The sequence below is a fragment of the Lepidochelys kempii genome, chromosome 1 (assembly GCF_965140265.1).
Source record: "Lepidochelys kempii isolate rLepKem1 chromosome 1, rLepKem1.hap2, whole genome shotgun sequence".
Taxonomy (NCBI): Eukaryota; Metazoa; Chordata; order Testudines; family Cheloniidae; genus Lepidochelys; species Lepidochelys kempii.
This window is the reverse complement of record NC_133256.1, coordinates 36,031,144-36,054,788: the sequence shown is the minus strand read 5'-3', so window position 1 is coordinate 36,054,788 and position 23,645 is coordinate 36,031,144. Positions and strand designations below refer to the sequence as shown.

The window sequence follows — 23,645 nt, the reverse complement described above, 5'->3', positions numbered from 1 at the left end:
GGCTTTTCTTGGTTTTATTTATTCTTACACCAGAATAAATGTCCACATGGGGGACATATCAGTATAGCCAGTCTACACAGGAAAGTTTCACAAGGACTATTTTCTACCTTACATGCAGTAGAAAGTCGAATTCAGTGCGATCTACTGATCTGGCTTTAGACACCTGAACTTTTAACATTTATGCTGCACTAGGACAATCAATTTGGGCATAATGGGCTAGACCAGGGGTCTCAAACTCAAATGATCACGAGGGCCACATGAGGACTAGTGCATTGGCTTGAGGGCCGCCACCCTCTTGCTTCCCCCGGGCCTGCTCCCACTCCACCCCTTCCATGAGGCCCTGCCCTGCCCCTCCTCTTCTCCAATCTTCTCCCCTGAGCATGTGGCTCCCCGCTCCTCCCCCCTCCCTCCTGGAAAGCACTAAGCGCCGCCAGCAGCTCTTTGGCAGCAGGAAGCGCCTGGAGGTAGGCAGAAAAAAATGCAGAGTAATATAGTAGTATTAAAATATAGTATGCTATTAAAAGTTAATTTATTAACTTTTTTTATTAACTTCTTTAACTGTGATGTGAAAAGTCAGGGCTAATTTTGACAGCCATTTCATTTTTGGCCACTTAGCTGGCAACGTTTTGCATCAACCAGAGCATCAATATTAGGTTTGATATCCTGAGACAAAACCAATCTCAGTGTTGCTTTCAAACTTTCATCAGTGAGCCTTGACCTTAACACAGATTTGTTAATCTTCATGGAAGAGAAAAACTGTTCACATATATATGTACTTCCAAACATTGCCATTATCTTTGTGGAAGCAGAGAATAACATGGGAAATCTTTCTTGTGGAAGAAACCTGTAGAATTCTGGAATTCCAACATCTGTATACTTCTGCTTCAAAATGGTATCACACTGAAGCTTTACTAATTCCATCTGCATTTCCTCTGCAACATTGTCAATTTCAACAGCAAATAGTGTGGAAAAAAGTTGAAAATGTGGTTCAAGTGCCTTGAAATCTTTAAACTGCACATCAAACTGTTTGTGTAAGTTAGAAGTATTTGCATATTCTTTCAAGGATTTGGGTTCAACTTTTCCTAAGGAATTCAGAGTCGAGAAATGGACCAAATTGTTAGCAGTCAGTTGTTTCCCCCACAAAGTAAGCTTGACTTTGAATGACTTAACACTGTCATACATCTGTGTTATCACCTGTTTTCTACCCAGAAGCTTCAAGTTCAGCGCATTCAGGAGATCAGTTACATCTGTTAGAAAAGCAAGGTTGCAGATGAAAGTGGAATCAGCAAGCTGTGGAACCTCCTTGTTTTTCGTTTTCATGAAGGAATCAATCTCCACTAAGTGGAAAAAAAACGCTTCAAAACATTTCCACAACTCAGCCATCTAACTTGAGTGTGATACAGAAGTTCCCCATATTCACTGTCCATACTTGCTAGAAAAGAAGTGAACTGTCTGTGATTGAGCCCTCGTGCACGTATAAAATTAACAGTTTTAACAACTACATCCATAACTTCCTTCATTTGTAGACTTTTACTACACAGGGCTTCTTGGTACAAAATACAATGTATACTGGTGAAGCTAATTCCTGGTATATTGAGGCTGCTCCGTTTGGTCTTCAATAATCCAACCACGCCAACGTTTTCAGAGCACATTGATGGCGCACCATCCGTAGCCAAAGATACGAGTTTGTTCCATGGCAGCGCCACTTTTTCAATGCACTCTTCCAGTCCTTGAAATATGTCACGTCCCATTGTGGTACCCTTCAGTGGCATTAAGTCTAGCAATTCTTCAGATATATTCCAATTGAATTCCACACCTCTATTGAACACTGCACTCTGTGAGGTATCTGATACATCTGTACTCTCATCAAGAGCAATTGAAAATGCTTCGAAGTCTTTTGCCATTTGAATCCATTGTTTTTGCACATTATCTGCTATATCCGTTATCCTGCAGGCAACTGTACTGGCAGACAAGCTTATGCCTTCAAAAACTTTCTTCCTATCAGGATATAAAATTTCGCTGGCCTTCATAAGACATTCTTTTACGAATAGGCCTTCTGTAAAAGGTTGCAATGATTTAGCTATCATTTCGCTTACCACAAAACTTACTCTTACTGAATCTTCGCTAGTCTTATTAATCCCCGAAAAGAAATTTCTTTGCTTGGCAAATACTGCTTTAAGTTGCTGAACTTTTTCCTCTCGGATTTTTCCGGTGAATGCATCATAGTTTTCACGGTGCATCGTGTCGTAGTGCTGACGCACATTATACTCCTTGGGAACAGCAATCGTTTGCTGACAAATAAGGCATTGAATTTTATCTTTTACCTCTGTGGAAAAAATATAAATTCTCCCATTTGTCTTGGAAAACTCTCTTTTCTTCCATGAGTGTTCTTTTTTTCGACGAAGTCATTTCCAGGCGGTTTTAATAAAATATACACACTCAGTAATGCACCTCACTCAAAGGACAAAACACGCACTTAGCTAGATTTACTTCTGTTAAAGCCTGCCCCTGCACTGGGCTACGCCCCCACTCCACCCTGCTCCGCCTCTTCCCACCCCTTCCCTGTCCCCATTCAAACTCCTTCCCCCAAGTCCCCACCCCAACTCTGCCCCCTCCCCGCCCCTATTCCAATCCCTTCCCCAAATCCCCGCCTCTTCTCCCCTCCCTCCCAGAAACCGCTAAGCAGCCAAACAGCTGTTTGGCGGCGGGAACTGCCTGGAGGTAGGTAGGGGAGCAGGGAGCAGCGCACGGGGGAGTGAGGCAGAGAGCTTAGCGGCCACAGAAAATAACTCGGGGGGGGGGGGGAGCGGGGAGTTTGGCGGCCACAGGAAGTAACTCGGGCGGGCTGCATCGGCATGTTTGAGACCCCTGGGCTAGACACTGCATAAACATAAGCTTACGAAAACAGCAACCATTACAGATCATGCCTATGGCCCCAATTCAACGAAGAACGTAATCAAGTACTTAAGTACCAATAAAGTCAAAGGGACATCAGCATGTGTAAGAGCTTTGCCAGATAGGGATAAGTCTGCTGTATCTGGGCCTAGAAAAGAAAGGGCTTTGTTTGAGTAAAAGACCCTTTCTGAGTTTCTAGGAACACATTTAGATTTATTTTACTTTTCCAAATTTTTGTCTTTGCACATCTTTCACTCTCTACAAAAACTCTTATGAGCACACTACAACACTATTTCATATGTATTTTAATTTAGAATAAACTCCCAAAACCAGGTGTCAAGTCAACAGTAGACTAAAGCTACTGAAATACAAATAGCCTATGGAGCTTGTAAAGCTGGTACCTCACTAATATTCTGTCAGAAGACTATACATTTGACCATTTCTTAACCAAAACCATGAATATGCTAGTGTAGTATTGAAGCCAGCTAAAACAATTAAAGAACTTCCTTGCTTTTAAGAGTTAATCTTTATTTCCAGACATTTTCTTATATAACACAAATTCTGGCTTTATCAATCTGACAGCTAACAGTCAAACAAATATTAGTAATTTTTGAAAAATATTTAAAGTATCTTTAATGCCTATCAAAAAAGATGGAGATCAGATTAAAGGTCTCTTTACTGATGGCTAAATTTAGAATATTCTAGCTATTTCTGTAGCAAGCTAGACAGCTTGCAGATCACATCCCCAGAAATGAATTTTCTAGGCAATAAAAAGTGGAACTAGAAAAGGGGGTTTATTGTTCCTTTTCCAGCTCTTTCTCTAATCATACAAAAAAGAGACCACTTCGATGCTTAACTTTGCCTCAAGTCAAAGTTTCAGCAGTAAGTGCTTTTATTTATAAGTCAAAGAGGCAAGCGAGTGAAGGAATACTTCCAAGGAGACTCCCTGATAAATATTTTTGTTCATCCAATAATGGCCAAATCTCCCTCACAGTATATAACAACCATTACCTCTTTATTCTCAAGAACAGACTGAGAAGTACTTAATCTTTCTGGCCAAAGTAAACACTCAAAATAAAATGAATCAGTTATTAAAAAGTTTTTAGTACAGTTGTGACATTCAAAACAAGGTCCACCAATGCCTAAAAGGCAATTTTCCATTGTGTTAGAAATTACTGGAACAAGTCATGTTTGGGATCCAAAGAGGTTTACAGTTATAATTTTATTTTTTAAAGGACAGTGTAAATTGTTGAAGGTTGAGAACTTACTGCCTGTGCTTGTTTAATAAAATCAAGGATGTCTTCTTTCAAAGCTTGATGGATTTTTGCTGGACCTTTGTCATCCCACAGGCAAACTGCATGCACATCCCTAGAAAACAGTGTATACATCTTTCAGTAAGAACTACACTTACAATTTAATGCAGAAATGTACAAAGTCTAAACAGTTATACTGAAGTAGTTCCCCAAAGGAAGCGTGTGTACATTCCACACACTAAATAGGAAATCCCACCAATACAGTGACTGTTTATGAATGAGGGCACATGCCCTCCTCTTTTCTAGAAAGCCATTCATGAACTATTTTGACATGTAATTTTAGGTTTATCTGATAAACACCCCTAATAAAAAAAATAAAACAACAAACAAATAAATAATAGGTGTTGATCCAAAGCACACCAGAAATGGGTACTTGTATTTGAGGGCTTTTCTACACGGAGCAGTAATTCAGTGTATGGAGGCGTGATTTCTGAAGCACTAACAGTGTTGCATACTTATTGGTTAGTGTAGGCTTTCTGGTAAGCACTAAAGATTCCCTAGTATGCTTTAACATAGCACTTTTGAAACAGTAGTATGCTAAAGTGCACTAGGAAACAATACAGAGAGATTACTCATTACTGTATATGATGAGTAATGTTTTCAATATATATTATTCATTACAGCATATAAAAAGAGAAAGCACCCAACCTTCCCAATTATTGACGTCTACATAAAATGCAAAAATTGCTAAAAATAAACCCTGAAAAATGAAATTCATAAACCCAAAATGATGCCTTAATAATATTAGATGTAACACTGAAATTTGGCAGTCAAGCAGTATAGAGTCAGGAACTGCAGTAATACTTTGTCCTTCAATCACAACGTTGTGTTCAGAGTTACAATTTTAGAATTACGAATAACCTCCATTCCCGAGGTGTTCATAACTCTGAAGTTCTACTGTACTCAGACAAGAAAAAGATTTACTCATTCACTTATTACTTTCTGAAGATATTCACCACGTTAAGTATCAACACTCTTGATACTTGAGTCTGTTCCCTTGCCAACCAAGGTGGGAACACCAACTTCTAAAACTGCTAATTTGTTCTAAAGCTACTAGTCCCAACAAGCAGAATCATAAGCTAGTACTAATTATTTGTATTACTTTTGTCCTAAAGGCCCCAATCAGGATTCATGACCCACTGTGGTAGGCACTGCAGAGAGCAAAAAGCAATCTTGTCACTGAATTGGAAAATAGGCAATTTTGGGGCTCTATAGGCAATTTTGGGGCTCTAACCAAGAGATTTTATGCAGAGAGAAATAGGATACCTCTCAAAACAGGAAGAGGATGTAGTTTCATTTTATCTGGGAAATATTTTAAGAAATGTTTGGTCAAACCTCTCTTGGGAAGGGGCTTTATAACACTGACAGGTCAAGTCTTAATTCATATCTAGAGGCCAAATCTAAGCAATACCATACCATTTAGTGAATGCGTTCAAAGAACTCCGTATGACTATCTTGCAAATCTCCTCGATGGCCACAGATTAGAAGCTTGCTAATGTAGCAGACGTTGCAAGCTTTAAAGCACCAATATGCTGCAGTCTAACAGATTCACTCAGACATTTTAAATATGATTCTTTTGGAAACAGCAAAACATACTCACTTAGTACCAAAATAAACAGCTGGATCGCTTTTAAGGAAGTTTTAGTTGGTTTTTTAACATGAAACATCTGAAGGAGGACTAACAGGAGTGGCATGCAGACATGGGAAAACATCAGCAGAGTGACTGACTGATTAAGGTGGGATTATCACCACCTTCTGAAGGAGTCTAGAAATGGTACAAAATGGATCTCTCTCTAAATCAACAGTTCTCAAAACTGTGGCTCACATGTTACTGCTGACCAATCAGGGTGCTGGGGCCTCATTTCCAGTGAGCAAAGAGCCTCAGTTCCAGTTATTGCAAAGAGCCTTGACATCTATAGAAGCAGCTGGAAACAGAAAAGGAGCAAGCGTCCACTAGAAGCCATTCCTGTATATGAGGAGAATATGCTTAGGGATTACAGCCACCATTTGAACCCAAGAGCTGCCAATAGGACTCGTGCCTCCTCTCTTTAGAAAGAGAGCATCCAGGGAAGCAAAGGAGAAGGTAAACAAGTAGCCAAGCAATACATTCAAGGAATCAGGGAAAGGACAGCTGTGAGTTGGATGGAACTGGGGGTAGCAGGGAGATCATTAACACATGCAAGGATTATGGGAGAACAGAACTGGGGGTAGGGAAACACATAATGGGAGAAAAGAACCAGACAGTAAGAGAGAAAGGGACCAGGTTACAGAAGCATGTCCAGGCAGCTGGTAGGAGATAAGGGGAAAAGAACAGATGGGAGGAAAGGGAGAGTAAAATGAAGAACAAATGGAGGCTTATTTTCTTTCAAAAGGGCCAGGAACACTTACTAAATTAAAAACATCTAAATACTTTTCTAACTTTACTTTTACCTAGAAGCAATTGCTGTTATTGCCACACTGACCAATCCTAAGCAAGATGAGAGCTTTACATGAAACACTCTGTTAAGATGTGGTCCCAACTGTAAAAAATTTCTGAATCACTGCACTACAGCTTGAAGCTTACTTGTTCAGCAAGCTGAATCACTACTGCCTGGAAATTGACCTTCCTTGTAAGAAACCTGAGCTTACAGGTAAATCAGGGACCTCAAGAGGCACTTTTGTCAGTTTAGTCAAGAAATGTTCCATGATATGGGTGGCTTTTAAAAGTGTGGCTCTCCTCAGGAAAAGGAACCAAAAATGGCACTATTGCATCACTAATTCCATCCACATGAACATAATTCCCCCCCTCCCCCCCCGGCCACACACACTGCCAGTCCAGCAAACAACCTGGCCGTTAAGAGTCAAGCTGGGCTCCTTCCCTCTCATCACTAATAATAAAGATACTGCAGGTAAATTATGCCTTCAGTTACATCATCATGGGTCACCTAAAACATGCTATGTCAAGCATCACTTTGATTCATTACTACCTTTTGGGATACTACGGCCTTGTCTACATGGGAAAGTTGTATTGCATAATCTAAGGAGTGGATTTACATCAATATAGTTATACTGATGCAAACTCTTCTGTAAACACACTCATTTCTTTAGAGAAGTGATGTTTTTCAGCTTAAGAATGTCTAAGCATGGTTTAACTATATCAGCTTAAAAGCATATTAAAGTTAAACCAGTGCAACTTTCCCATGCAGACAAGGGCTAGATCTCTGAATACTCCTCATCCATATGAGACCATACTGTTCTCTGATCAGGGTCAGAAAGGAACCAGTAGCTGGAATGTCAGAAGATGCCTATGTTCCATTACAGGAGCTGGTGTAAGATATCCCTGCTGGAACCAACAACTTTTAGAACTTTGCAATTAAAACAGGGCCTCCCCAAGCTCAATCTTAATTTTTGATCTATCGTAAGTCATTTTTAACTTCAGCTGACAGAGCAGAGATGGCCTGATTTATACAATGAAAGGTTTACTATCTACTCCTTGTACTGTAGTAAAACTGGAATAAAAAAAAAGAGCTAAAAGTATAATTCTGCAATCAGTGTCAGGAAAAAAATCATAAAGGTTATGTTTAAAAGCACACAATTACTCCAATCATATCACTGAAATTGCATTATAATTTCATTTTTGAAGGGCACGCAACAATCAGCTTCAAGCTAAACCACTTGTAAGTCATATGCATTTATTGTCAGAGTAATACTGTATGAAGTGATTGATCACATATGCAGACTTTACTGTCAAAGCACTACAAAATATCTAGTCCCCATTTCCAATTAGAGTGAAAGGTTTGCGAGAGGTTACAAAATACGCCTATCATCTTCAGCTGAGGTAGAACAAAACTGTAAAAACAGCAAGAAAGCTGTGCTGTTTTTTGTATTCTATCTGTGGAGGCCTGTGTCTCAGTAAAACACCAACTCTACAAAACCGTACTCAAGAGAAGCAGACACGTCAGTGTTACTATTTAATGAAATGGAATTAACTAGTATTTTTTGTTCTCTCTTTTATCTTGTGAATGCATCCATTTCTACATGGCCCTCCTATATCTGACTTCTACGTTATAAGCAATATTATAGTTTTATTTCCATTCTGTTACCCAAGAACTGGAAGTTTAATAAAAAAAAAAAAAAAACACTTACGAAAACAGATCAAACCACTGCTGTTTTGTGACAGATTCCTGGCGTAACAGCTTCAGAACAATGGGGCGCATGAAATCCCATTTGTCTTCAAACTGAAGTGAACCTTTATTCTTTAAAGAAGAAACAAAAAGCATAATTTAAATGCAGATCAAGTAAAAATGAACCTCTAAGTCAATTAGGACAGTTTGAGAGCTTCCACATTTTCTAGTATTTCTTTTTACTTCAATTTAAGGATTACTAAATCCAGAAGCTAAATAGACAAATTAAGACTCAATATTGAGTAAAATTAACAAACAAAAATTTGTTTAATTCTAAGAGTTGTGAGGTATGACCTACTTCACAGAATAGATGTAAAAGAACAGTTATAAAATTTTCCAAATCTGTAGGTTTCCTATTTAAGATTTTTACAAATAATAATTTACACTTAATACATATGTTTAATCCCTAAAAGAAACTTAATTTTGTGATTTAAAATTACTTCTAAGAATTACAGTCCTCAATGGATTATAGTGCAATAAATATTATGATCTCATCACAGATTTTTCACATTTCCTTCCATTTGAATGGTCATATCTACAATATTCAAGTTTAACTAAGTTTTTCAAGGCAGCAATTGACTTTTTTTTGTAAAATGCCATGTACACCTACAGATTCTGTACTGTCTTTGGAGCACATGATGGTCATGCATTCTAGTATATTAGAATGGCCAGTTGTGAATGTTTCATATTTATTTTAATTATTCTGAACTATAAACTTTGTTCTATATGTCACTTGAGATATGGCTGCTAGTTTATTATGCTGTGATCCCAGAATGTTCTATAAAATGTAATACATGATTTTTAGAAAAAGCTATACATCAACTGTCTTATTTAAGAAGTACAACCTGAACTCTAAAAGCCCTGTATTGTTTCCTAATGTTCGTTTTTAATTTCAACACTCTTTAGAGGAAATACACACTCAGACCATCCATGTGCATACGAACCCTTGCTTCCCCAGTGAATAAATGCAGGGAAGCACTTCTTCATGAAATGCAACTTTAATTCTGAAGTTCCCCAATTTTCTAACTTTTTAAAAAAAGTCTACAGTTCTTGTAAGGCACACGTTAGGGAGTCTGTGAAAAACAGTTATAACTAACTCTAGATTTAACTAAATTTTGTCTAATGTTATTGTAGTAGTGTCCAGAGGCCCCCGTCAGAATTGGAACTCCATTGTGCTGGGCCCTATATGAACACATACAGAGACAGCCCCAGCCCTAAGGAGCTTACATCACTTTCACTGTCAAAAATTCGTATACATTGTATTTTCATAGACTGGCAATCACCCCTATGTTCCCTGGAGACCCAAGTAGCCAGAAAAATCTAGATTTCCTGATAAGCTGCACATGATACTATTTGCAAAGCCATCTCTTTGTTTATCATGAAGTACATATACCAAGGCTAAAGTGCAGAATGGCATTTTCTCTAAGAACCAGACCAGCAGTTCTCAAACTGTGGGTTGGGACCCCAAAGTGGGTCACAACCCTGTTTTAATGGGGTCACCAGGGCTGGCATTAGACTTGCTGGGGCCCAGGGCTGAAGCCAAAGCCTCACCGCCTAGGGCAAAGCCCAAGCCCCACCATCCAGTGCTGAAGCCCCAGGGCTGCAGCCCTGGGTAGCGAGGCTCAGGCTTCGGCTTCAGCCCTGGGTGGCAAAGCTCAGGTTACAGGCCCCCTGGCCAGTGCTAAAGCCCTCGGACTTTGGCCCCCCTGCCTCGGGCGGGGCTCAGGCTTCGGTCCCACTTCCTGGGGTCATGTAACAATTTTTCTTGTCAGAAGAGGGTTGCGGTGCAATGAAGTTTCAGAACCTCAGAACCAGACTATTCCCAAGATTAAAACATTTAGTGGAAATGACCGTTCTTTTGAGCTTCCAGCTCAAAAATTCTTTAGCAAAGATTAAGATTGACTATTTACCATTCTGCTTGTCCAAGCACATTTATCCTTTCATAAAACATTTAATCTTTCCAGATATTGTAATGAACGCTTCTCCTTAGATTGGGTGTCCTTGCTGCACTGCAATCTCATTTGAAAAAAGGAACATTTTGTTCCCATAGGATGGTTTCCTACCCTCACATTTAACCAGTTATTGTCCTTTAGGCTTCTACAAGCTCACTCTTAAACGAAGCTGTCCAGGCAGCAAGCTTCTTATGGTATTTGTTTGCTTAAGACTACCTTAAGACTACACACTACGCTGGCAGCAAGGAAAGGGGGAGAGAACAAGGAAGTGGAGGAGCCTCTATACCAAAGGAACCTCCTTCCATCAGGGTGATGCTCCAGGGGCAGGCATATCAACATGGCAGCCAGAATCTGTGAGCAGTCCAGTCCAAATGACCACATTATGCTGGAGGATCTGGATTTTCAAAAGCATCTAAGGGATTTAGGAGCATAAGTCCCACTGAAAGTCAGTGGGACCCTGAACTCTTACACCACCTCAGGTGCTTTTAAAAATCCAACTCCTATATATGCACTGAACCCTAGCAAAAATACAGACGGGGGGGGAGAGGGATAAGGATATAAAAAACAATAAAGGATAATTACTGTACATGTTGTAAACTTGCCTGAGCAGAGCCCCCCACTTTTTCCAGAAAAAATAATTTTATGGGATAGAAAACATTCTTTTAAGAATACAAACTTGGCTTCTGTAGCAAATTCTGTGGCCTGGAAATTGCTGAAGACATGGGGTCTTGGTTGAACTCTCCGATGTCCCAAAATACTCACTTAAATAATGACCGGTGCTATCAACCTATTTCTTAGTCTATAATCATAATTAGATACAATAATTTACAACTTATTTAAATATAACCTACAAAATTCCACTAATAAAATTTTAACTCTTTTGGAAAGTCTGAAGCAGGCTTAGTAAGCTGATCCAATTGACCAGTCAAATAATATCAACTGACTGCCTATTTGACCATGATCAAATATTGTCAAGTATTCCAGCAAGAATGCCCTGATGTAGGCAGCAGCCTACTTTATGACAGCATGGTGGTACCATCTGTTAGCATATCTACTTAAATATCTTATCATTCACTTTACTATATGCGAATGTATGCAGTGGTGTTGTAGCCGTGCTGGTCCCAGGACGTTAGCGAGACAAAGTGGGTGGTTCAATAAAAAAAATATTACCTGACCCATCTTGTCTCTCTTATATACTAATGTCACCTTTCGGACAAAAGGAGAATCATCTGAAAGTTGAGCATCTTGATTGGCTGCAATCTTCTAGTATACAAATAAAGATATACATACAATATTTGTACTAGGCCACCAATGCGGTGACAAGTGTGCGAATTTTGGCAATATTTTTGTGATTCCATGTATGCCTTATTTTTCTTCTGTGCTTTGCACTGAATATAAAGGCTCCTCCTTTTCTGCTCTGTTCCTCCCCCTGAGGCTGCTTAAGAATCTACTGAATTTGCTGCAGAAAGGAGGAGTCGCCTGTCTACCTCCCCCTCCATGTGATCTGGGAGTCTGTAAAGGTCCTGCGGAGGGGGGCAACATGCCCAAAAACATTTTGATGCGCTGGAATTTTCTGGAATACCAGAAGTTAGAAATCAAAATGAGTGGATACTGATAATTGAAATATGAGATACACTTCATAATCTAGAGAGCATTCCAGAAGTAGTGAGACATTAACAGTGACATAATAAATTATACAGTCAAGGAAAGCCAAAATAATTTGTACGGCAAAACTGTTCAAGTCAAGTGCAAGTTCTGTTCTTCTGAAAGCGTGACACAGACAGAATGGAGAAACACTTGTTGCATTTTTGTGATGTTTGTCGACCTATTGTCAAAACTAGATTATTGCACTCAAACAAAAAGAAAGGGAAAACCAGTCTGGATCTAAATTTGTTTTCTTCTTTGCATTCTTCTCTAATTTCATCTTTGGCAGCAGCAGCGTGAAGCATGGAGTCTTTTGCTGAAGATAGTGATATGAACGACAATGAAAGTGAAGCTAATTCCATTTCTTCTAATAAGAATTTTACTACTCCATCTGCTTCAGCACTGAAAACTCCTTACTCCTGAAAAGCCTTCAGATATCCATCAAATTGGGATCAAGAGATTTTTGCATGGAATGTCCCGTGACCAGAAACACAAACTTGACCATTGGTATTTATGCCAGCAATACATCCACCATTTCATATAGATTAAAATCCTCATATTCTAGAATTTTTTCACAAGCTGCACACAGTTTACAAAGTATGGCTTGCAGAATGTTTTCTGAATGCCAAAGTGGACCAAAAAAAAAAATTTGGCATTCTTATTGGTCAAGCTCCTCACATCCATGATGTCTGATGGCTGGAGCACTATTCGCAATGAAGGTGTTTTCAACTTCATAATAATGTCACAATCAGTATTTTAACCATTCCAATGCACAACTGAGCACCACCACACAGCCCAATATATTGCTGACCAGTTTAAAAACAACAAATTGGGTCCATGGAAGGTTATTTTGGTTGTGACTGACAATAATGCTAATATGAAAGCTGCTTGGGCTTTACTGATAAATGAGTAACCACATCTTTTATGTTACAGACGTGCAACCCACGTGATGCAGCTTTCCATTAGCTATGTTCAATATCTGACAACTTTCTCATCAAGTCAGTGTTTTTTCTCTCTTGACTTTTTTTTTAAAAGCCAAAGTACCAGCAGTCATTTTTTAGCATTATTTAGTACAGCACTCAATTCATCTACACTAAGTAAGCCCTGTCATATTTAAGGGGCATCTACTAAATGTCTCAAAAATCTTCAGATACTAACAGCCTTCTTGCAACCAGCTGCTGTTCCAAAAGGGGTGGCTGGGTGTTGCTCCTGAGTAAACCGCACAGACATTCTTGATGATGATATCTTTTGGATGCGAAACTCAACCCATTCAGAATATAGAAAAATGATCGTTCTACATTGTCTGATGCCGAGAATAAGATCCTAAAGGTTAAGAAACATTTGTGAGAATACTGAACAGTCCACTTACAAAAGTGTAAGAGAAAAAGATAATACCCAAAATAATAGCACTGAAAAAATACCTCCATGTAATGTTGCCTACCTTCTTGATCCACGCTCCCAGGACCAAGACCTTTCTGTTGATGAATTTGATTCAGTTTGTGACTTTGTAGTGACTGATGCAAATTTTAAAAGATCTCCAAGCAAACAAAATTCTGATGGAAGTAGCAAATTATAAAATGAGAAGCAGCTCGTTCAGTCGTAGAACAATATGGAGTACAATCCCAGCAGCTGAATCAAGACAGCTTGCTACTTCATCATGATTGAAAGGGTGGGGTCCATTTTGCACTCTAGCTCTAGTGGCAGAAATTCTTTTAACACTATCTGTACTACTTCATGTATGGAAGAACGTTGTTCAATTTGGGGAATCATCCATTCAAAATCCAGAAATGGACGGAAGACCTCTAGTGCTGAGAAGCTAGTGACTGTGTATCACAATTTAAGATTAGAAAAGAAAATGGCAGATGAATCAATATTGATCTTATGAAAAGGAAGGAGGGGGTATGGATGAATCTGATGACAACAATGATATAGATGAAGCAGCTGAAATCAAAAAAGAAAAATATAATGAAAAGTAAGATGCATTACGAGTTGGCCTGTTGCCTATCTAGCATAAGTGCATTTTAAAATTACTTTTCTTTTATTGTTGCTATGTATTATTCCATTTCTGTTTAATTTAATTTATTTTATTTTGTAACTGTTCTTTTTTTCTTTCATCTTTTAGAAATTCATTGTTTCACATTTTTCTGAGTTAAAACAAGTTACTTAACTAGTTATTCTTGTAATTAGGCATAAGTATCTGTCTGCGACTAAGACCATTGGAGACCTTTTTGTTACTGTTCTAATAAATTAGCACTTCAAAATATTTCACCGTTTTTGACATCTGACAATAATTTGACCCATGCTTGACAGATCAATTGTCCAATTATTTTTGGAATGATCAAATGTCTCATCCTAGTCTGAAGTAGGGATAACACTCTTCTTGAATACCACATAGTATCTTTGAAAATCATGAACTGCCTGGTTCTTCCTACTTCGGTTCAGTTTTCTTAAGTCTGTTGGGCAATCACAGGTAGCCTGCTTAATATCTTCTTGTTCCTATGGCAAGATTTCAACTTCTGTTAGCATTTCTGGTCCCGATCTACTGCTCTCACAGCAAGATAACAGATTTGACAGACCAATTGTTTAATAGAGTAAGATTTTCCATGCCAGACATCATAAACTTGTGCTTGCACTTAGAACTTCCTGAAAAGATTTAGTTTTGGGCTGAAACTTCACAAGTTTGATATTAGTCCAAAGGTGGTTTTTTTGTAAGTGGAGACAACCCTGTTCAGCCATTAAGAATTGAGAGGGATAGGAATACACTTTGTTTTTTAAAGCAGGAAAATACAACTGTTCAGACTTGTTTGAAAATAAACAAATGCAGCTGCTTTGCACCTTGCTGTATAAATAAGAACAGTCTCTTTTGCTAAGTATGGTGAAATATAACTACGATTTAAACATGTTACATTTATTTATCTGATTTAGGATTATCTTGTAAGTTTTAAGCATATATAAAATGAAATGCAGTTTTAAATGTAACATACAATTAGAATTAACTCATCAACAAAAAGGGCTTTCTGCCCAAAACATCTCCCTACACTCCCCCTCCAGAAAACACCTGAATGAATAAAATCAACCTTGAACCATGTCCTCAAAACCTGGCACAACAAGGTGAGGCAATTCCAGATACAATGGTCCTCCACAACCTCCCTGTCACCAATCCTCAGCTGTCACCTCTAGGGCAAGTTAGCATAAAGGCCAAAATAGATCGTAACTGCCATGCTGGTCCATAGGAAAGGAGATTAAATCAACACCAAACCTAGAGCAAAAACGAGAATCCTGCTTTCTAGAGACACGGCAACAGCTGTGCAGCGCCACTGATGCAGGCGTGCTGCTGCAGCACCGCCAGTGCAGACGCTCTACGTCGATGGCAGAGCGCGCTCCCATCGACTTAATTACTCCAGCCCCTGGGAGAGGCCGTAGCTATGTCAGTGGCAGAAGCGTTATCCACACCGGCGCTTAGACTGGTATAATTGACATCACTCGCGGGGGGGGAGGGTTGTTTATTCACACCCAAGCAACACGATTTATACCGAGGTAAGCTGTAGTGTGTACACCGTGGTTTTAAACATAAGGAATATATTGCCTAGGCTAAGTAAGCAAATAATAACTAGTGGCTGAACTTTTCAAGTGGTTGTCAAGCACAGATCCATGTAGAGTACACTACAGAGAAACAGCTGCAGTTGCAATCCAATAGGAAAGAGACTCCCTCTACCTGGAAGCACAGTACAGTACCTTACAGAGAAGCCTAGCATTGTCTTCCTTTTCCAACCGCTAGAAAGTAGGGCAGGAGACAAGGAGAAGCACTGGGCTTCCCACCAAAGCAATGGCTCTGGACCCTGCTTTTGAGTACTTGAGTCTCATAGCCCTTAACCAGGGCTCCCTGTACTCTTTGATGAAGAATGGAACTCCAGAAATGGCAGAATGGTACTCCAGCCTTTCATTTAAAATAAGTATTTCCAGTTCTCAGTGTTGTGAAAATCATGAAAGTGTGACCTGAAGACTGCAGTATTATCTGCCTGAATCTACAGACAGCCTGAAACAGAAGCTCTAAGAGTTAAGAACTACCTCATATTCATTCACTGAAGTGGAGAATAATAATGTAACAACAACTTTTTAAAAAAAATTATGTCTCTAATGTTAATTTCAGGAGAAATAGCCAGATTATTTCTACAATGCAGCTAAAGTGTTAATACTGAAGTCTGCAAAAGAAAGTGTGAACAACACAAATTATAAAGAAATTTATTTAAATGTAAGGGGTGGCTATTACATTGATTGTATCATTTGTTGTCACATATATATTCTTCAATATTTTTTTTTTAGTTTACAGACAGCTACTGCAGAACTTCCGATTACCCAAGTGGTACAGAATGCCAGGACCTTGCTGAAGCCTTAGATTCATTCTGCTCCAGAGTACATCTGGCTGGCATGGCCCTTTACCTTTCGGTATCTGATCCATTTCATGTCCTCCCATACACACACCACAATGATACTGAGAAGGAGACGGAAAAACCTTCCCCTCCCCTACTACCATTTCCTGCCTGCTGCAAAAAGGTAGGGAGGCCTTCTCACTCTTCCTCTTCACCAGCCTATTTTTGATCTTCTTCCCCTGTGTCTTCCATATCTTCACTAGCCACAAATTTCCAGAGCAAAAGAATGATGTTTACAAAAATGTGTTGAGTTTCATTGCCATTTAAGAGCCCAATTCTGTACTCCACATGACGACAGAACTACAACTGGAGGGAATTAACGGTTTTGCCTGAGGAATACAGTATTAGGCCTATGATTCTGAGTACTAGTAAAACAGACGAGAGCTTTGTAATTTTCACTGATGGCTCTGAGGAAAGACACTATCAATATAACACTGTTCTTTGCTGCGGAGAGTGTATGGGTACAGAAGCAGACACTCCCCTCTGCTCCCTCTTTCCTGCCCCCAGCAATGGAAGACTGAAACGGTGAGTCTGCTCCCAGCCTCCCGCAGAATAAGCCCTGGAAAAGCCACTTACCAATGGTAAGCACAGTATGTTCCTTGGTGATCAGGTCACTAAGCCAACAATTTCTGACAGATGTAAGCTTATATTTATATAAAGTTTCTAGCCTTCACAGTTGCTAAAATAATCTTCCAGTTCTGAATCCATCCAGTACAGGCTACCTGAATCAGCAGACTGACAGTTCCAATGCCTTTACTGCAGATCCCAGATTTCACAAGCATTAGCAAAGTGAAAATGTCAAGGCTGGCTATTTTTACTCGTGCTATCCAGAACAATATACAGCTGTGAAACGAATAATTATTTCAAATTTACTCTAAATACTGCTTGGGCAAGCTCTGACCAGCAGCCGAGACAAGTGCTGGGCTACCCGAGAAGAATTCACCAACCCAAAAAGTCTGGTCTTGTCTATACAGGAAAGTTTCTCCAGTATATGTTTTTCCAATATAACTATACCAAAATATGCACCCACGCCACTTTGTTGATGCCCGCTTAGACTGCTTCCCGTGTTAATTAGTGTCCAGACAGCTCTGTGCTTTTTCAAAATAACCGCACAGCAGTCTGAGCAGATTTTCCCATGGTGCAATGTTCCACCAGTAGCCTATGCGTTCTGGGTTTTTTCTTGCACTGCATTGTGGAATTCCTACCAGGACCAACGGGAATTCTGGGATTTGGGAGTCATATTCACAGAGGAATACACCCTTTCAAAGGAGGAGAGTTTGTGTACACTACAGACTCTACAATGGCACAGCTATGGTGCTACAGCTGTGCAATATAGTGTAGATGCTACACATATGGAAACGGTTTTTCCATAACCTTAGTTAATTCACTGTCACATGAGGCAGTAGCTAGGTCACTGGAAGAATTCTTCCTTCGGCCTAGTAGTGTCTATACTGGGACTTCGGTCAGCTTAACGTTTCTCACAGGTGTGAATTTTTTTACACCCCTGACATAAGTTGACCTAAATTTTAGGTGTAGACGTGACTGGAGAAGTTAATTCTGGTTGTTTCCTCACTTAAACAGCTTTACTTCCATCTAACATGTAAGTATCTGCAGACGAATTTTATTTGATTTCAGATCATATTATGAGGAATGGCTAATGACATTACTATGCAGGTCCAATGAGATGAAGACAGAGCTGAGCATCCAGCATGCTCATGAAAATGCAGCCTAAACTGACATCACCTCAGCAGCTTGACACAAAACAAGGAAAGATGACAAAATAAAAGCCTACAAGTCCACCCATGACAAAGTTCTCCAAACAGATGATCCATCACACAATACTATCCTCTGGTTCTTCTCAAAAAGAAAAGAACCAAGCCACTCAAGTGCTACTCTGGCTATCCCTGGCAGATTCTACAGTTAACACAATCAACTATGGTCGATGACAGGATCAAAAGCAAGTGATGGACCTAAGTTAACAGAGACGTTTGATCTCTGTTCATCACCAGAAGGAAATGATAGACCACCAAGCCCAGCAGAGTCTCCATACCATACCTAGGGCTAAGACTGAAGGGGGTTAAAAAAAAGTTCACATGTGCCAGAGTGGCACTGTCACAATCTCCTCAGTAATCTTCCCCACTTTCCAGCCCCCCAGAAACATTAGAGACAGGGCAAAACTGTTAGCACTGAGAGATTATTTCTTGTGTAAGGGCCAAATAATTATTTATTTGAGAGATTTCAGAGTGGTAGCCATGTTAGTCTGTATCAGCAAAAACAATGAGGAGTCCTTGTGGCAACTTAGAGACTAACAAATTTATTTGGGCATAAGCTTTCGTAGGCTAGAATCCTCTTCACCAGACACATGGAGTGAAAATACAGCAGCAGGTATAAATACATGAAAGGATAGCGGTATTCTACCTGCTACCCAAAATCCATAAACCTGGGAATTCTGGATGTCCCATCATCTCAGGCACTGACACCCTGACAGCAGGATTATCTGGCTATGTAGACTCTCTCCTCAGGCCCTATGCTACCAGCACTCACAGCTATCTTCAAGACACCACTGACTTCCTGAGGAAACTACAATCCATCAGTGATCTTCCAGAAAAAACCATCCTAGCCACTATGGATGTAGAAGCTCTCTACACCAACATTCCACACGAAGATGGACTACAAGCCATCAGGAATAGCATCCTCGATACCATCATGGCAAACCTGGTGGCTGAACTTTGTGACTTTGTCCTCACACAAAACTATTTCAGATTTGGGGACAATTTATACTTTCAAGTCAGCGGGACTGCTATGGGTACCCGCATGACCTCACAGCATGCCAACATCTTTATGGCTGACTTAGAACAACGCTTCCTCAGCTCTCGTCCCCTCACACCCCTACTCTACTTGCGCTACATTGATGACATCTTCATCATCTGGACCCATGGGAAGGAGGCCCTTGAGGAATTCCACCAAGATTTCAACGATTTCCACCCTACCATCAACCTCAGCCTTGACCAGTCCACACAAGAGGTCCACTTCCTAGACACTACAGTGCTAATAAGTGATGGTCACAAACACCACCCTATACCAGAAACCTACTGACTGCTATACTTACCTACATGCCTGCAGCTTTCATCCAGACCACATCACACGATCCATTGTCTACAGCCAAGCTCTAAGATACAACCGCATTTGCTTTGATCCCTCAGTCAGAGCAAACACCTACAGAATCTCTATCAAGCATTCCTAAAACTACAATACCCACTTGGTGAAGAAGAAACAGATTGACAGAGCCAGAAGGGTACCAAGAAGTCACCTACTACAAGACAGGCCCAAAAAAGAAAATAACACAAAGCCACTAACCATCACCTACAGCCCCCACTAAAACCTCCCTAGCGCATCATCAAGGATCTACAACAGGGGTGGGCAAACTTTTTGGCCTGAGGGCCACATCTGGGTGGGGAAGTTGCTTGCATGGCCGGGGCAGGGGGTTGGGGGCGGAGTGCGGGGTGTGTGTGGGGGGGGCGGTGTGCAGGAAGGGGCCCAGGGCAAGGGGTTGGGGCAGAAGAGGGGTGCGGGATGTATGAGGGGGCTCAAGTCGGGGGTTGATGTGCAGGAGGGGTGCAAGGTGCAGGCAGGGGGCTTAGGGCAGGGAGTTGGGGGGCAGGGTGCAGAAGGGGTTCAGGCTCCAGACCAGCGCCGGTTACCTAGAGCAGCTCCGGGGTGGCAGTGGCATGCACCGAGGCCAGGGCAGTCTCCCTCCCTCCCTGCCTGCCTGCCCGCCCCAGTCCCGCACCGCTCCGGGAAGCGGCCGGCACCATGCCTCTGCACAGCCCCTGGGAGTGGGGGAGGCGCAGAGGGCTCAGCGAGTTTCCCTCGCCTGTGGGTACCTCCCCCGAAGCTCCCATTGGCCGCGGTACCCCGTTCCTGACCAATGGAAGCTTTGGGGGAGGTACCCACAGGCAAGAGTAGCATGCGGAGCTCTCTGCCCCACCACCACCACTCCCAGGGGCTGTAGAGACATGGTGTGGCCACTTCCTGAAGCAGTGCGGAGCCCACAGCGGGGACAATCCTGCAGGACGGATCCAAAGCCCTGAGTGGCCGGATCTGGCCCATGGGCCGTAGTCTGCCCACCCCGATCTACAACTATCCTGAAGGACGATCCCTCACTCTCACAGACCTTGGGAGACAGGCCAGTTCTTGCTTAAAGACAGCCCCCCAACCTGAAGCAAATACTCACCAGCAACTACACACCACACAACAAAAACACAAACCCAGGAACCCAATCCTGCTACAAACCCCGGTGCCAACTCTGTCCACATATCTATTCAGGGGACATCATCATAGGACCTAACCACATCAGTCACACTGTCACAGGCTTGTTCACCTGCACATCTACCAATGTGATATTTGACATCATGTGTCAGCAATGCCCCTCTGCCATGTACATTGGCCAAAACAGACAGTCTCTATGCAAAAGAATAAATGAACACAAAACTGACATCAGGAATCATAACATTCAAAAACCAGTAGGAGAACACTTCAATCTCTCTGGTCATTCAATAACAGACCTAGAAGTGGCAATTCTCCAACAAAAAAACCTTCAAAACCAGACTCCAACGTGAAGCTGCAGAACTGGAATTAATTTGCAAACTGGATACGATCAGATTAGACCTGAATAGAGACAGGGAGTGGCTGGGTCATTACAAAACCTAAGCTTAATTTCCCCAATACGAATTTCTCCCTATTGTTACTCACACCTTCTTGTCAACTGTCTGTAATGGGCCACTCTCTTACCACTTCAGAAGAGATTTTTCCTTCCTTGGAATCCTGCTGTTAATTAATTTAACTCGTTAGACTGACCTCCCACTCGGTAAAGCAACCCCCTATCCTTTCGTGTATTTACACCTGCTCCTGTATTTTCACTCCATGCATCCGATGAAGTGGGTTCTAGCCCACAAAAGCTTGTGCACAAATAAATGTGTTAGTCTCTAAGGTGCCACAAGGACTCCTAGTTGTTTTTATTTGAGAGATGCTCACTTTGCCTTCCCAAAGTGACCATATATTAATACCCTCTCCCCCAATAAGTTGCTATAATTGTCAAAGTTTTGGACATTGGGCAGCCACTTGTAAGGGAACAATAAAGTGTAATAAATGTGGAGGAAATCATTCCTATGAGAACTGTGTAGAAGGGACAGAACCTAAATGCAGCAATCATGAGGGGAAAGCATAGTGCAGAATATAAAGGATGTGCAGTAGCAGAACAAGCTAGAGAAATACATTTAGAATTATTTTTTTGTGTGTCGTAAGCAGAGGTTACCAAAAGGTACACACTGCAGAAAATAGGAAGAAAAATACTCAAGGAAGAGATGGGCAGCAGAACACATCTCTGGTCAGGGAGGAGAATATGAGAGGAATGGGAGATGATGTACTGCTTGTAAATAAAGAGCAGTTTATAGTGTTCTTTATAGAAATAATTAACTGAATCTTGCAGATGGGAAAAAACCTGAAACAATTAAAATCATAGCAAAATCAGCAGAAACATATCTAAAAATAGACAACCTCTCAATAGATCCCATTCACATGATTTCAAATGAAAGCAATAATACATCTTAAATAACATGGTCTTAACGATCCTTAGCTGGAATGTACATAATTTAATAATGCAGTTAAGAAACCCATATTTGAATTGGGGAAAAAAGCCTAATGTAAAGTTTGTGCAAGAAACATGGGTAGTAAGTAAACCTGTGTTCAGTCTACCAGGATTTGGTATGTGTAGGACCCATGAATTGTCACTTACAACCCCACAATGGAACCCATATGGGGCATCATCGAACAATTACAATTACAACCCAAACTCAATGAGGACCACATCCGCAAAGAAATCCTTCCTGAATCACCTCTTCTGGCCTATAGACAACTCCCCGACCTCTACAAGTTCATCATCAGAAGCAAGCTTCCCAGCAACTCAAAGCAGAACCCAGTGATATATCTGCATATCTGTCCTATACATGCCTATCACAAAATGTGGTGTACGTCATCCAACACACTAAATGCCCCAACAACAACTACATGAGTGAAACAAGACAATCACTATGCTCTTGGATGAACTCATACAAAAAAAAAAAGAGTAACAAAAACACTGCATCACCTGTGGGTGAAAGCTTTTCACTAAAGCCATCATTCTTTATCTGACCTTGTCATAAATATAAAGGGAAGGGTAAACCCCTTTGAAATCCCTCCTGGCCAGGGGAAAGCTCCTCTCACCTGTAAAGGGTTAAGAAGCTAAAGGTACCTCGCTGGCACCTGACCAAAATGACCAATGAGGAGACAAGATACTTTCAAAAGCTGGGAGGAGGGAGAGAAACAAAGGGTCTGTGTCTGTCTATATGCTGGTCTTTACCGGGGATAGACCAGGGATGGAGTCTTAGAACTTTTAGTAAGTAATCTAGCTAGGTATGTGTTAGATTATGATTTCTTTAAATGGCTGAGAAAAGAATTGTGCTGAATAGAATAACTATTTCTGTCTGTGTATCTTTTTTGTAACTTAAGGTTTTGCCTAGAGGGGTTCTCTATGTTTTTCATCTAATTACCCTGTAAGATCTCTACCATCCTGATTTTACAGGGGGGATTTCTTTATTTCTATTTACTTCTATTTTTTATTAAAAGTCTTCTTGTAAAACACTGAATGCTTTTTCATTGTTCTCAGATCCAAGGGTTTGGGTCTGTGGTCACCTATGCAAATTGGTGAGGCTTTTTATCCAACATTTCCCAGGAAAGGGGGGGTGCAAGTGTTGGGAGGATTGTTCATTGTTCTTAAGATCCAAGGGTCTGGGTCTGTAGTCACCTAGGCAAATTGGTGAGGCTTTTTACCAAACCTTGTCCAGGAAGTGGGGTGCAAGGTTTTGGGAAGTATTTTGGGGGGAAGGACGCGTCCAAACAGCTCTTCCCCAGTAACCAGTATTAGTTTGGTGGTGGTAGCGGCCAGTCCAAGGACAACGGGTGGAATATTTTGTACCTTGGGGAAGTTTTGACCTAAGCTGGTAAAGATAAGCTTAGGAGGTTTTTCATGCAGGTCCCCACATCTGTACCCTAGAGTTCAGAGTGGGGGAGGAACCTTGACAGACCTCAGTCCTCATCCTTAAGGCTCTGTGTTTGTCACAGATTCCATGACATTCTGTGACCTCCGTGACTTCTGCAGCAGCCCCATGCAGCTGGCCCAGGAGCCACCTCAGCAGCTTGGGCAGCCACCCA

The 23,645-nt window shown here is 40.9% G+C and overlaps 1 protein-coding gene across 1 annotated transcript in view; it reads right to left on the bottom strand.

The window, feature by feature from the left end:
• Positions 1-23,645, bottom strand: part of CUL5 (cullin 5) — a 78,025-nt gene that overhangs the window by 36,393 nt on the left and 17,987 nt on the right. Inside the window, exons 2-3 of the mRNA XM_073338875.1 lie at positions 8,334-8,443; positions 4,164-4,263 (exon numbers count right to left, since the gene is read on the bottom strand). Of these exons, the coding sequence (XP_073194976.1) occupies positions 4,164-4,263; positions 8,334-8,443 (210 nt within the window). The remainder of the gene's footprint in view (positions 1-4,163; positions 4,264-8,333; positions 8,444-23,645) is intronic.